This window comes from Perognathus longimembris, chromosome 17 (genome assembly GCF_023159225.1).
Source record: "Perognathus longimembris pacificus isolate PPM17 chromosome 17, ASM2315922v1, whole genome shotgun sequence".
In the NCBI taxonomy this organism is placed as follows: Eukaryota; Metazoa; Chordata; class Mammalia; order Rodentia; family Heteromyidae; genus Perognathus; species Perognathus longimembris.
In genome coordinates, this window is record NC_063177.1 from 36,680,578 (window position 1) to 36,694,323 (window position 13,746).

A 13,746-nucleotide genomic window follows, 5' to 3' on the forward strand; every position below is an offset into this window, starting at 1 on the left:
TGGCCCTGCAGAGACTTGATTCCCTTCACCCTTGTGCGTGTGCACTAAGCTAGAAGCCTGGAATATCCAGGTATCCATCCTGTTCTTCCCCAACTCCTCCAGGAAGTAAGTGCAGGCACTCAGACTCCTGAGTGCCTGGCCTGGAGGGTGCCCAGGGGTTCTTTTGGAGTGGGGAAGGTTTAGGTCCACCGGCACCCTTGCTAACCAGGCTCCCAAGGCTTCCCATTTACAATAGTAGAGACTCAGCTTAGACTGGCCTGATTCACTACAGTCCCCGATGGCTTATAGCCTGTAATGTGGCCCGAGCACAAGCTGTGTCCTTGGAGTAAAATCTTTCCACCTCTCTGAGTCTTATCTCCCCAAAGTGTAGGTGGAGTGGGTGTAACCTTGCCATCAGCGAAGGCCACCCCACTTTTAACCCATAGGACCGGTGCACTCTGCATGATGGATAAATATGTATTGCTGGTGACAGTGCTTTAGGAATGAGGTTGAAATTGGTTTTCCCAGGGGATTTCTGGGATTGGAGCTGGGGGAGAAACAAAGTGACCTCAGTCATTCAGCAAGCATTTACTGAGCACCCACTTGGTATCTGGGGACCTGCATTGTCAAGAATCTTGTCACATCCCTCTTCTGCTGACTTCTTCCAACTTGTGTGTGTATGCATTCATGTGTGCTGGTACTGGGGTTTGAACTCAGGACCGGAGTACCATTTCTTAACTTTTTCCCTCAAGGTTGATGCTCTCCCACCTGAGTCACAACTTGGCTTCCAGCTTTTGGGTAGTTAATTGGAGAATCCAGTCTCAGAAGCCGGTGCTCCCTGGCTCATGCTGCTAATTTTAGCTACTTAGGGGGCTGAGATTTGAAGATTATGGCTTGAAACTAGCCTTGGCAGGAAAGTTCGAGGCTTCTCTCCAATAAACTACTCAGAAAAAGGCAGAAGCAGTTGAGTGCCTGTAATTGTAGCTACTCAGGAGGCTGAGATCTGAGGATCTTGGTTGGAAGCCAGCCCAGGCAGGAAAGTCCATGAGGCTCTTTAATTAACCACCAGAAAACCGGAAGTGGTGCTGTGGCTCAAAGTGGTAGAACACTAGCCTTGAGCTGAAGAACTCAGGGACAGCACCCAGGCCTAGAGTTCATGCCCTACAACTGACTACAAAACAACAACAACAACAAAAAAGACGGAAGTGGTAGAGTGCTAGCCTTGAGCAAAAAGAAACTTAGGTAGCGCACTCAGGCCCTGGGTTCAAGCCTAGGACCGTCACTCATACACACACATACACACACAAAAGCCCCATTGACTTTCTGCTCTGGCTGGCTTTGAACCGCCATCCTCAGATCTCAGCTTCCTAAGTAGCTAGGATTATAGGCGTGAGTCACTGAGAACTAGCTTCTCCCAACTTCTGAAAACAGGAGACCTTCATGGGTGTTCAGAGATTGCTCTGCAGCTAGTTTGTTCCCCTGCAGTCTCCCATTAGTGAGGCCTCTCTGGTTCAGCTTCTTTGAGTACCCGCTCTTCTTTGGAAGGGACAAATCCTTGCAGTGTGGTGCTGTTTTCCTGGTGGAGTTTGGAACACCCTACGATCCCCTGTGACCATACTCATCCATACATCATTACCCACAGCAGCCAGGACTGCCCCTGTAAGTTAGGAACACCAGGGACAGGCTCATCCCCACTTGTAGCCAGAGCTGGACTTCACAGTTCTTTCATCTGGTGGATTTGCAGCTATTCTTTATCAGTGCTGGAACTAGTTTTCACCCCTTCCTGATTCCATCTGACCCAGTGCTCTGGGCCCAGAGTCCTGAGGGTTAGGCCTCCTGAAGTTGGAGCATTCAAATAATAATGATCTCCTGTGTCTGCCAGCAGTTCAGGTGGCCAGCTGAGCTAGGCTGGTGACCAGTCAGGTGACCTGGTCAGGGTGGGGCTGGTGTTGCCCTGGAGGAGGGAAAAACTATAACCCTGGGCAACAGGAAGGGAGGAGGTCTCATGCTTTAAGCCTGAGTCATAGCCACCCCAGAGAACCTGGGTGCAGAGGGTAAGGTGCCAGGTATAGGCACAGTGACCCCCTCCCCTCCCTTCAGAGCTCCGGCCCATGCCCAGCCCACACAAGAAGGATGCTTGCAGGACTTCTGCCTGAACCAGCCTGCTTGCCTATCCAGAGTTGGCATTTGAGTGGGTTTTCCAGAGTGGTCAGAGATGAGTCTGGGATCTGGAATCTGGCTGAGCGAACTCTCGCTGGCACCAGATGCCACATCCAGAGCTGTCTGGTGTGTGTGAATAGTGACACTTTGGACTTGGCAAGCGTTTTGTAGGATGAGAGCCTTGTGTCTCAAGGTGTACTTTGGTTCCTGTACCTCCAGTCCCAAGAGTGCTTTCATGAATTCTTTCTTGGGACCTTTCAACCAGGAGTACTCTTGCTCTGGGACAAGGTTCCTGAGCCAGAGGAAGGAGGCAGACAGGACTATCTTTTTCCCCTGATCATGTCCCTCCCTTGAAGAGGACAGAGTTTCTTTCTTCCTGGGTTCCTGGTGCTCAGCCACTGAGCCTGGGAACATCTTTCCTTACATGCAGCAGCTAGAGGCATCAAGCTGCAGCTCACTGCCTTCCACAGTGCTCCGGGAGACAGCAGTTCTAACCCTGCTTTGCAGGTGGGAGATCAAGTTCAATAGTTACCCTGCAGGTCCTTAGTCCATTCTTTAAAGTTGTTATTAGAAAGGTGATGTACAGAAGGGTTACATACATAAGTCAGGTAAAGAGTACATTTATTTTTGGACAATGTCACCTCTTCCCTCGCTCTCTCCCTTAGTCCATTCTTGTTTCCATTATTTTGCTCCTGAGCCTCATGGAAAGGGACAGGTGACCAACACTCCCCGCCCCCAGCCTCTGATTTATCTAGCTGAAGGCCAAGAATCTCTGGGGATGGAGTTTGTGCGTGTGCGTGTGCGTGTGTGTGTGCGTGTGCACACGCGGGCACGCGTAACTTCTGCTAGAAATAAACTCTGGTATTGTGGCTCCCCTTCCTCACAAATGGCGGCCTAGAGAGGCCTTGTGGAGCCCGTGGGTTGGGTACTGGCCTTGAACGCCCTGTTCTGGTCAGTGTATATACTCTGCCCAACTTCTCCATGGGGCTTGGTTCCAGGGTGGTGGGGGGAAGCCTGGCCCTCTGTGAGAGTAGTAGGTAGGGGTGTCTCTATCTCTCGTCCTTGTCTCCTCCGAACTCAATCAGGAGGCAGCCTTGGAGGTCCCCAGCCTGAGGACAGTGTGTTATCCCTGCCTATGTGTGTGTGAAAGTGGGTCATGGTCTGGATTCCGGAGAATGTTTTTCCTGGCAGGCCCCTGCGGGGGCAGGGGAGGCGGGGGCCCAGCCTGGGGCCTGTGCAGCTGAGCAGGCAGAGGCCAGCAGACTGGGTGGGTGGTGACAGTGCTGGGGCAGCCTGCCAGTGCCTCCCAGTCACTGACAGTCACTGAGCAGGGAGTCGAGATGTCACTTTGGGGACCTGTGAGGGGAGAGACCACCCTGTTTGGGTTTTATGTACCAGCGTTGGGATTAAACACCTCGTGGGGGAGAAGTGGGACTGTGTTTCTGGGGTAGGCCCCGGTTGGGGGGTGGTTGGGCAAACCCAGCAGCTACTCCCTTTACTTCCAGACTTCCAGCTGGCCTTCTTCCCAAAGAGTGGTTCTCCCATCATGACTTAATGTTCGTACATTTGATTCTCCTTTGTGTCTCCCAGATAGGAAGGGAAAGTGCCCCATTAGAGGGCGATTACTCGTGACTACCCTGATGGTCTCTTGTTGAATGGGCTGGAGTTGGAGAGGTTGAGTCTAAGCTTCTCACCTTCCTATCATTGGTTTCCTCCTTCCTGCAAGTGTCTCAGTAGCACCTGTGGCTTGGGAAATACAAACTGCTTTGGGGGAATTCCTCGGTGGATGGCCAGGAACCAGCTCTGTGCCTCAGCACCTTTAAAAGTCTCTCTGGCTTCTTCCCTGGCTTGTGGCAATCTCCTGTGTGTCTCTCTCACTGCTGGAATGTGGGACTGGGGCAGACGACCCTGACAGTCTGGTTTCTGGAATCCTGGCAGCTGAGCCCTGGTGGGTGCTGATCTGAGACTCTCATCCTTCTCCACCAGGGGTGAATTTATATCTCCTCATCGACATTTCTCAGGGATGGAGTCACTTACATGGTTCTGTTTCTCTTTCCCTCATTGCCTTCTCTGTCCTCTTCAGTCTCACCCTAGATTGGTCCTGGGGGCTCCATTCCAGCCATATCTCTCTGGGTTTGCTGGGTCTTACCTGTCGCTCAGTCGCCCACATATAGGCAGTGGAGATTGGCGCTATGATTGGGCACCGTGAAGGCCTGGCTACATCCCCACCCCCACCCCTGCCTGCCGCTAGTCTGAGGTTCACAGCGCCTAACTGTGGGTTCTGTGAGGTGCCAGGTGCTGTGTTGCATGAAGGCTTTGCAGGTGATTTCCCATGACTCCTCCACCATTCCAGGAAGGATAAGTATCACTGTATACATTTCACAAACAGAGGTGGTGCCAGGCCCGGGAGCTGCCCAAGGTCATAGAGCTAGCAGAGTAGAGCTTTGATGTCCTTGGGCGGAGCCCACTAGCAAGGCTGTGCAGTGCAGCTCTTCAGTATCTCTCCCCTGTCATCCTCAGGGCAAGGGAAGGGGAGAGCTAGGAGGGAGAGAGGGCTTATGGGTGTGGTGCACAGAGCTGTGATACTCAACCTTGCTCTTCTGGATGGGGGGGGGGGATGTCCTATAGGACATGGCAGGCATCAGAGCTGGAGCCTCAGAGGAAGGGGTGCAGATGGCACCGGGGCTTGGAGTACCTGGTTCTGGGCCTGGAGTCTGGGACCTGTTCCTCTCCTTTAGGCCTTGAGGCGGGTGGAGCTGCCCCTTCCGTTCCTCGCTGCTTCTTAGCAACCAGAGTGCCGCTATGCATAAGCAATGAGGTCTCTCCATCTCTGATGAGCCAGGCTGTGGTTTGGGGAGGTAGAACTGACCTCTTGGGCACTTCTGTCACCATTGTGACTGAGTTCCTTTCCACTCACCTTCAGGTCTTTCTTCCCCCTCTATCAGGAGCTCAAGGGATTACCTGGTGGGGAATGGAGAAAGGAACATGATTGGCTACTGAGATGCCCCCCTGCTCCCCAGGGGTGATTTTATGTTGTCCCCCCAGCTGGGGGTGTAGGACTAGGGTGGAGAGCCCCTGCCTGAAGTCCTGGTGTCTGATGGGTGTCTTTCTTCTGTCTCTACCCAGTTCTGGCATAAAGCATGCTTCCATTGCGAGACCTGCAAGATGACACTGAACATGAAGAACTACAAGGGCTATGAGAAGAAGCCCTACTGCAATGCGTGAGTCTGGCAGGGGCGGGCAGGGGCTGGAGGGGCAGGCGCTTGGGTGGGCTCCTTCAGTCTTCCCTCTGTTCTGATAACCACAAGGTGAAATTGCCAGCTCATCCACCCCTTGATACATTGTAATCACATTGTGCCTTTGCAGCATAAGAGAGAAACAAGGGCTCTTATTATCCCCATTTTGTTATTTATGTATTTAATTTTTTTTTTCTGCCAGTACTTGATGATTGGACTCAGGGTCTGGGCACTGTCCCTCAGTTTGTTTGCTTCAAGGCTAGCACTTGGCCAGCTGAGCCACAGCTCCACTTCTGGCTTTTTTTTTTTTTTTTTTTTTTGCTAGTTAAAGGGAGATGAGTCTCAGAGACTTTCCTGGCTTGGAGCTGCAGTCCTCAGATCTCAGCCTTGGGAGTAGCTAAGATGACAGGCATGAGTCACCAGTGCCCTTCTAGGCTCTGTTCTTTGTAGCCTAGTCAGCTAGAGGCCGAGATTGGGGTAAAGAACCATTGTTTCCTGCTTGGGAGGGACAGTACCCATCCCTTCTTCTGCAGTTTCAGTGTGACAGCCTTTCATCTTTAAGGTCACTTCATAAATAGCTAGTGCAAAGACAATGTCAGACCCACGCTCACAGGCCAAACCACACAGCCACCTGCTAGATGGAGCTTCAGAGGGTCAAGCGACTTCTTGCAAGTTAGGTGGCAATGTCAGTATTCCAATATAAACTTAGGATCCAATTTGGGTCTATTGTATTTTTTCTTCAAGAAAAAGAATACATAATTTATTACATGCCTAAGGTATGTGACGTCTTTTTTTTTGCCAGTCCTGAGGCTTGAACTCAGGGCCTGAGCACTGTACCTGGCTTCTTTTTGCTCAAAGCTAGCATTCTACAGTGCCACTTTTGGCCTTTTCTGTTCATATGGTACTGAGGAGTCGAACCCAGGGTTTCTTGCATGCTAGGCAGGCACTCTATCACTAGGCCACATTCCCAGCCCTAGACAACTGGTTTTGAATTCTCAGTCAGGAGCCTCTTAGCAGATGAAGTTCACCCAGGAATGGAAACTGAGGACTTGTCTAAAAGGGGTTTGTAGCTAGCTGTCTGTATCTGTGTAGCCTACTGCCAGTCTCCTCCCAATACCTTGGGCCCCATCTCCTTGAGGGCTTGAATTTCATTAGACACTTACTGTCTGGCTGCTACTCTGTGCCAACCTGTGCCAGGTGCTGGAAAACTGATGCCTGACAAAATCTCCAGCCCAAGAGGCAACATGAAGCTTGTCCCTACTGAAGGACTGGACCACTGGGCAGGTTGCCTGGGGTTGGGGAAGAAGCACAGCTCTGCTGTCCCCCACCCTGCAGCTGGTTCTCTCTTAACCCCCCCAGCTCCTCCCAGTCCCAAGGGAAATGGGACATTCCTGGGATTCTTAAGGGCTCACACAAGCTCTGATTCTTTGCTACTTCCTCCCTCTTTGGGGGTGGGGGGTGAGTAGGGTGGGGTTGAAAGAAGCTAGAGAACTTAACCCCTTGGCTGCTGGCTCACTTCAGGCGGGACTCTCAGCTTCCTGTATGGACAGCCTTTGGGCAGCTTACTTTCCTCCCTGTCTTCTGGGAGAGATCAGTGGTAGGAGCAGGGAGGGGTGAGGCTGGGAGAGGCAGAAGATAAAGCTTCCTTCGTAGATGCCACTTCCTCCAGCCTGTGAGGCAAGGGTTCCCTGGTCACTTTCTCTGGCACCTAGGCCAAGAAGCAGATTGGTTCTTGCCCTTTCCTTTCCATACCTTTGAACGCTGGCACAGCATGTGTGTTGAGAAGGACCGTGGGCAAGGGGGAAGACTGGGAGACTGAGGCAGCTCAGGCAATACCTTATCGAAGTCCCATTTGCTGCCTGCTGGCTTCCAGTCCCCACAGCAGGTCTGTGCTGTCTGCTGGGCCAGCTGTCCATTGGCCAGGCTGGGATGCATGCCGTCTGCTGTCGTCTGTCTGTTTGTTCCCCTACCCAGGACCCTAGGCCAGAGTTCCTGCTGTGTGCCAGGCACATACCCAGTGTTTGCTGTTATTCCCTTCTAGCGTCATTCTTTAGTGCTATTCAGGTTTCCAAATCCTGGGATTTCTGGGGTATAGATTTTCCCTATTCCTGTCCTAGCCATTCTTTGTGTCCAGCTACTGGCCTGGCTTTCTTCTTACCCAGCATCCCCTCCTTCCTTCCCCCCACTGGGCTAAACCTTCAGCGGGGCTCTCACTAACTGGTGGTGTCTGCCCTGTACTTTGGGAGAATTTGCCCCCCTCCCCATACATGAGGGTGTGAGGTTGGTATGTTAGGAGCTCTCCCATGCTCTGCCTGTCCCTGACCTGTCCCTGAGCCCAAGGACAGCCAGGAGAAGAGGACAAGAGAGAAGGAAGCTGTCTTTCCCTAGGGCCTTATGGCTGAGATGAAAGTTCTGGAAAGTGACTATGAGCAGCAAAAAGGCGGCTTCTGTTTCCCTCCTTGCATCAGACTTGTTTGGGAGTGAGGCAGGGGTGTGAACACAGAACAGAGCTCTCAGCCAGCTGCCTGCATGGTGGGCCTCATACGTGCAGTTACACACTTGGCTGGTGCGTCCTCAAGATACACACTCAGTTGTGTGCCAGCTCAACGTGCTGTTGTTTCTCAGCCAGGCAGCAGCTCTTTTGGCATGGCTTGTGGCCAGGTAGAGGCCACACCAGTGCTTGCACATTAGTCCAAAAGCTGGTGATCAGTTCTTTCTTGAAGGATTTAGGCGGGCGGGGAGAAATATTTATGCTCCCACTTATTTGTTTTGCAAACTAGATTTTCCCAGCCTTGGCCTGACTCTTACAAACCTATTTCTTTGTCTCCATGCAAATGGTCCCTGGGCACTGGGAGTTGGGGTGAGGTTGGAGGTGGGGATGGGGGCCTGTAAATGGGATCCTGGCTTTGTAGGCCAGAGAAAGGGCAAGGCATGGGAACGCAAAGGGAGACCTTACATTGCACCTCCCCATCATTTTCTGCAAATATCGGGGTTCTTCAATTTGCTTGAGCTATAGGGTGAGGGGATGAGGAGGGTGAAGATGGCCCTGCTTCTTGGGAGCAAGGTACTATGAATTCTTGCTCCTTCTCTCAGTGTTAGGGAAGTGGGGTGGGGTCTTTGTCACTGGATTCCAGCAAGATACTTAGGCTTAAGTTCAGAGCCTTTTTGTTTTTTAACTGGCACTCTACCACTTGAGCCATGCATCCAATCTGGTATTTTTCTGGATAATTGGAGATAAGAGTCTTGTGCATTTGTTTGCCTGGGCTGGGTTCAAACAGCAATCCTCAGATCTCAGCCTAACTAACACTTTTAAGGGGTGGGACAGGCTGGGACCTGGGGTATTCCTGCCTCTAGAATTTTCTGCATCTTACTGCATAGAAGTAGGGATGCGTGAGCGCATGTGCACAATATTTGGGGGAAGACCATACAGACAAAATCTGGCAGCCAGAGTGGCCAAATATAGCCTCCAGGTTGTTCCCACTACCTCTTTGTCTCCAAATCTCTATACTTAGATGTCAAGGCTGCAAGAAACCTTGGGGATCACTTTGCCTTCTTATCACACCCATTTATTATTATTATTATTATTATTATTATTATTATTATTATTATTATTATTTTGCCTGCCCTGGGGCCTGCACTCAGGACCTAAGCACTGTCCCTGGCTTCTTTTTGCTCAAGGCTAGCACTCTGCCACTTCAGCCACAGCACCACTTCTGGCTTTTTCTGTTCATGTGATGCTGAGGAATCGAACCCAGGGCTTCATGCATGCTAGGCAAGCACTCTACTTCTAAGCCACATTTCTAGCCCCCACACCCATTTTTTTTTTTTTAAGATGAAGAAAGGCCCAGACATTTTATGTTCAACTCAGCTTGACAGACTCATTTATCGTTAAAAGTATTGCCAAGCTGTGGACCAGTGGCTCACGCCTGTAATCCTAGGTACTCAGGAGGCTGAGATCTGAGGATTGGGATTTGAAGCTAGCCAGCTGGGGCAGGGAAAATCTGTGAAGCTCTTATCTCAATAAATCATTTTAAAAAAAAGTCAGAGTGGCGCTGTGGCTCAAGTGGTAAAGTGCTAGCCTTGAGCCAAAAAGCTCAGGGACAGTGCCCAGGCCCCAAGTTCAAGCCCTAGGACTGGCATAAAAAAATAAAAAAATTTAAGAAGCTCATTATGAGCTTCCCCCCCCCCCTTTTCTTTCATTTTGTCTTCAATTCCTGAGGGTTACTAAGTTACTCCTCCTGTCTACTCTTGATCTTTTTCACTGCTAATTCCCCCCCCCCCCCCAAAGAACTAATCAGACAATGCCTCCTTGTAGCTTCCTATCCCCACTACTTCAGACCCTTACGGGGTGTGTGTGTGTGTGTGTGTGTGTGTGTGTGTGTGTGTGTGTGTGTGTGTGTAAGAGAGAGAGAGAGAGAGAGAGAGAGAGAGAGAGAGAGAAACTGGGTTAGCAGAACCCTCCCTGTGGGCTGTGTTCCCAGCGGCTCTGACCAGAAGCAGGATGTCAGGGCTGGGTGGCATTTTTTTTTTCCTTTTGGTAAAACCAAAAGCTCCTTGTTGCTCTTGTGGATGTATTTTTGCTCCTCCTTGAGCACAAAGCTGCAGTTTTCGAGGAGGTCCCAGTCTGGAAGGGGTGAGGTTCCTTGTAGAACCGGGATGTGGGGCTTTCTGGACCTCAGCCTGGTCTTCGTTCTGCCTCTAGGTTGTCATTAGTGTCAGGATAGGGACTGCCCCTGTCACCCTGTACTTCTAGCGGCTTCCCCCCTCCTCCCTTCCCTCAAGTCTCCTTCCAAGCAGGAAGTGACTCAGAGGTCCTCAGGGATGGACTCTTCTCTGACACAGAGGCCACCTCTTCTGTCATCCCTCACAGGTCATGATCTAGCATCTCTGAGACCCCAGAGGGTCTTAGAAGGTGGAGCTAGGAAATGGGCTGGGTTTGGAGGATGCTTCCACACTGTGGACAGTGTTATGTCAGCCTGCCCTTAGCTGGCAGGGTAGCTATGGAGCCGGAGAGAGTACAAAGTTTCTGTCCTTGACCTTGAGCCTCAGTTTCTCTTATCTGTAAGACAGGCATAGTGATAATGCCTGCCCTATGTATGTATGTATGCATGTGTATATGTATTGTTAATCCTGGGGCTTGAACTCAGGGCCTGAGCACTGTCCCTGGCTTCTTTTGCTCAAGGCTAACACTCTACCACTTGAGCCACAGCACCACTTCCGGCTTTCTCTGTTTATGTGGTGCTGAGGAATTGAACCCAGGGCTTCATGCATGCTAAGCAAGCACTCTATCACTAAGCCACATTCCCAGCCCCTGCCTGCCCTGTCTAGCACAAAGCCTTGTGGTGAGCTTCAGAAGAGACCATACATGTGCCTGTGGAGAGTCTCCCAAAGGCAAGGTTGCAGCCCATAGTTGCCCAGCGCCCTGCCTTCCTCTCTTTTGGCTGACACAAGTCTTTTCCTGGGTTTGCCCTGCTGGATGCCAGCCTTCCCTCCCCGCCCCCCCTGCGGCTTCCTGTCCAAGTAGGCTGTCTCCATGCCTGCTCTACTGGAGCTTGTGAAGGCAGGGACAGGAGCATGGAGGGGCACCTCCAAGGCCCATCTTCTGGTGGGCAAAGGCAGGGACATCAGCTCTACAGAGCTGGGAGGGGTGGTCTCTTCATGGTAAGTCACATTGCACACACACACACACACACACACACACACACACACACACACACACCCTCTATGCCACCTGGGACCTGAGGGTAAGGGACAGGAGGCTCAACCTGAGGAGAGAGAGGCAGAAAAAAGGTAGACTTCCCCAGCCACTGGTTTTGGAAGAAGGTCAAATCTACTGGAGCCTTCTTTAAAGCCAGTCATATGGGAGGTGGGGAGCAGGGTGCTGGCTATCTTCTGCTTTCCTTTCTAGAAACAGAGCCAGGGCTCCCTGCCTTCACTTCCCTTGAATCCTGCTCTGGCCCCGTGGGGGTTCTCTTGGGTTGAGGGCACCTTTGCTTTCTGAGTCTTCCCCTGCCCCCATGCCCTGTGGGGAGATCTCTCTCTCTCTCTCTCTCTCTCTCTCTCTCTCTCTCTCTCTCTCAATCTCCCTTCTCCCTGTTCAGCCCAGAGCTAAGGTTGCCATGGGAACCAGAAGCGCAGGAAGCAAGGGAAGGGAAAGGCAGGATTGTCTGTCAGGGCTGGGGGCTGTGGGGATGGGAGAGGGCTGACCCAGCAGGAGGAAACGGAGCCTGTGCCTGCCACCTGCCTCTGTGCAGGGCTGGCCCTAGAGGGCAGGGTGGGAAGTGGGAACCACTGGAGCTCCTCTTTATCTACTTAAATCTATGCAGGATTAAAATCCTTCCCCACCAATGCTGAGCCGAATCTTGTCTGGCTTCTCCCCTACCCCGCTTCCTTTCTGATGGGATTAGTATCCCAGTTCTGGGGGGTGCTTGCTGCAAGTCTGAGGGGGATCCTGGAGCCTTCTGGGTGGGGTATAGGGTGCAAGCAGAGGGACATTGTGTGGAGGAAGAATCTGCGTAGGGCCTGTCACACTGCAGCTGGGGTGGACGTGCTGCTGTCCTGCCGCTCAGTAGAGGCGTCGCCCACAGCCACAGGGCTGCTATCTGGTCGCTACACCTGAGGTGCATGCGAGGTTGATGTGAGGTCTGTGAGCGGCAGCACTGGGTGTGTCTAGCTACCCTTGGACTTTGGGAGCTGGTCTTCCTCCCTTTTTTTGGGAGGGGGGGGAATCAGTCCTGTGGCTTGAACTCAGGACCTGGAAACTGTTGCTGAGCTCTTTGAGCCACAGCACCACTTCCAGTTTTCTGGGTGTTCATTGGAGATGAGAGCCTCACAGACTTTCCTGCTCAGGCTGGCTTTGAACTGCAATCCTCAGATCTCAGCCTCCTGCGTAGTAGCTAGGATGACAGGCGTGAGCCACCCGCATCTGGTTTCCTTTCTAACTTGCTCATTCAGTTTCGCACACTGGCTCCTTGGACTGATGCTTGCTAAGTTTCTGTGCCCCCCTGTCCCATTTCTCTGCCATCCCCACCCTGCCTTCAACTGCTTTAGTGCTACTTAATTCTCAGAATTGACCCTTCGTGCCTGGCCGTAGCTGCCTGCAAGTCTCAGCATCTTCCCACCTCTGCTGTGTGTGGATAGATAGAGCCTCATTGCATGCTTTCAGCATGGTAGGGCGGGAGATCTCTGAAGCTTTCCCTACTAAGACCTTGGGCCAGCAGATAGGATTGTTTCTGTTCTGTTCCATGTGATTTCATCTTGTCTTACTAGTTCTACTACTAAGTATCATAAAGGTAACTATTGCTTAATCTCTATATTTCTAAAACTCCTTTGCTGGAGCATGGTGTGTGTGTGTGTGTGTGTGTGTGTGTGTGTGTGTGTGTGTGTGTGTGGTGTGTGTGTGTATGTGTGTGTGTGTGTGTTCATACTAAGGATTGAACTCAGGGCTTGGGTGCTGTCCCTGAGTTTTTTTTTGGCTCAAGGCTGGCCCTCTACCACTTGAGCCACAACTCCACTTTCAGCTATTTGGTGGTTAATTAGAAGTAAATATTTCATGGACTTCCTTGCCCAGCTGGCTTTGATCCACAATCCTCAGATCTCAGCCTCCTAAGAACTGGGACTACAAGCATGAGTTATCGGCACCTGGCTTTAGCCAACTCTTTTTTTTGGGGGTGGATGGGGCCGTCCTGGGGCTTGGCCTGAGCACTGTCCCTGGCTTCTTTTTGCTCAAAGCTAGCACTCTACCACTTGAGCCACAGCTCCACTTCCAGCCTTTTCTGTATAAGTGGTGCTGAGGAATCAAACCGAGGGCTTCATGTATATGAGGCAAGCACTATCCCCAGCCCCTTCAATCAACTCTTTTAGAGGTTTTCCTTCCATCCCTTCTGTTTCTCTCTCTTGCTTATCTCTAGGAAAAGACTCCTACTTGAACCTCCCCTGTCCTGGACCGGCTCAGGAATTTTGGATGGTCTCCTGAGCTGTGGGTGGCCCTGGCTTTATGGAGCTGGGCCAAGCCTGGAGGTTGGACCCCTGCCTGGACCCCCTATTCATTCACAGACCGTGTCCATTGCCAGCTGCAGGCACCTGTGTTTGCTTTTCTCTCCCCCACTGCTGAGGAAGCAACTGACCTGGGCAAGTCAGTACCCAGGCGTGGTGAGGATCCCTAGGTCCAGGACTAGCCAGAAGGAAAAAGGACTTGCCAAGGTTACCTGGCACATCCGTCCTAGGTCCAGGGCTATGCCCTTCCTCGTCATGGCTCTTCCTAGTTGAGTTCTCTACACCCCCAAGTTCTGCCCTTTGCCAAATGACCCACACGGAAGCATTTCCAGGAAGCACAGGATGGTGAACAAGCCAGGTTTGGTGAGAACACAGG

General features: G+C 51.7%; 1 protein-coding gene across 1 annotated transcript in view; it reads left to right on the forward strand.

Moving 5' to 3' along the window:
* Positions 1-13,746, forward strand: part of Lasp1 (LIM and SH3 protein 1) — a 37,137-nt gene that overhangs the window by 1,970 nt on the left and 21,421 nt on the right. Inside the window, exon 2 of the mRNA XM_048365418.1 lies at positions 5,266-5,360. Coding sequence (XP_048221375.1) covers positions 5,266-5,360 — 95 coding nt within the window. The remainder of the gene's footprint in view (positions 1-5,265; positions 5,361-13,746) is intronic.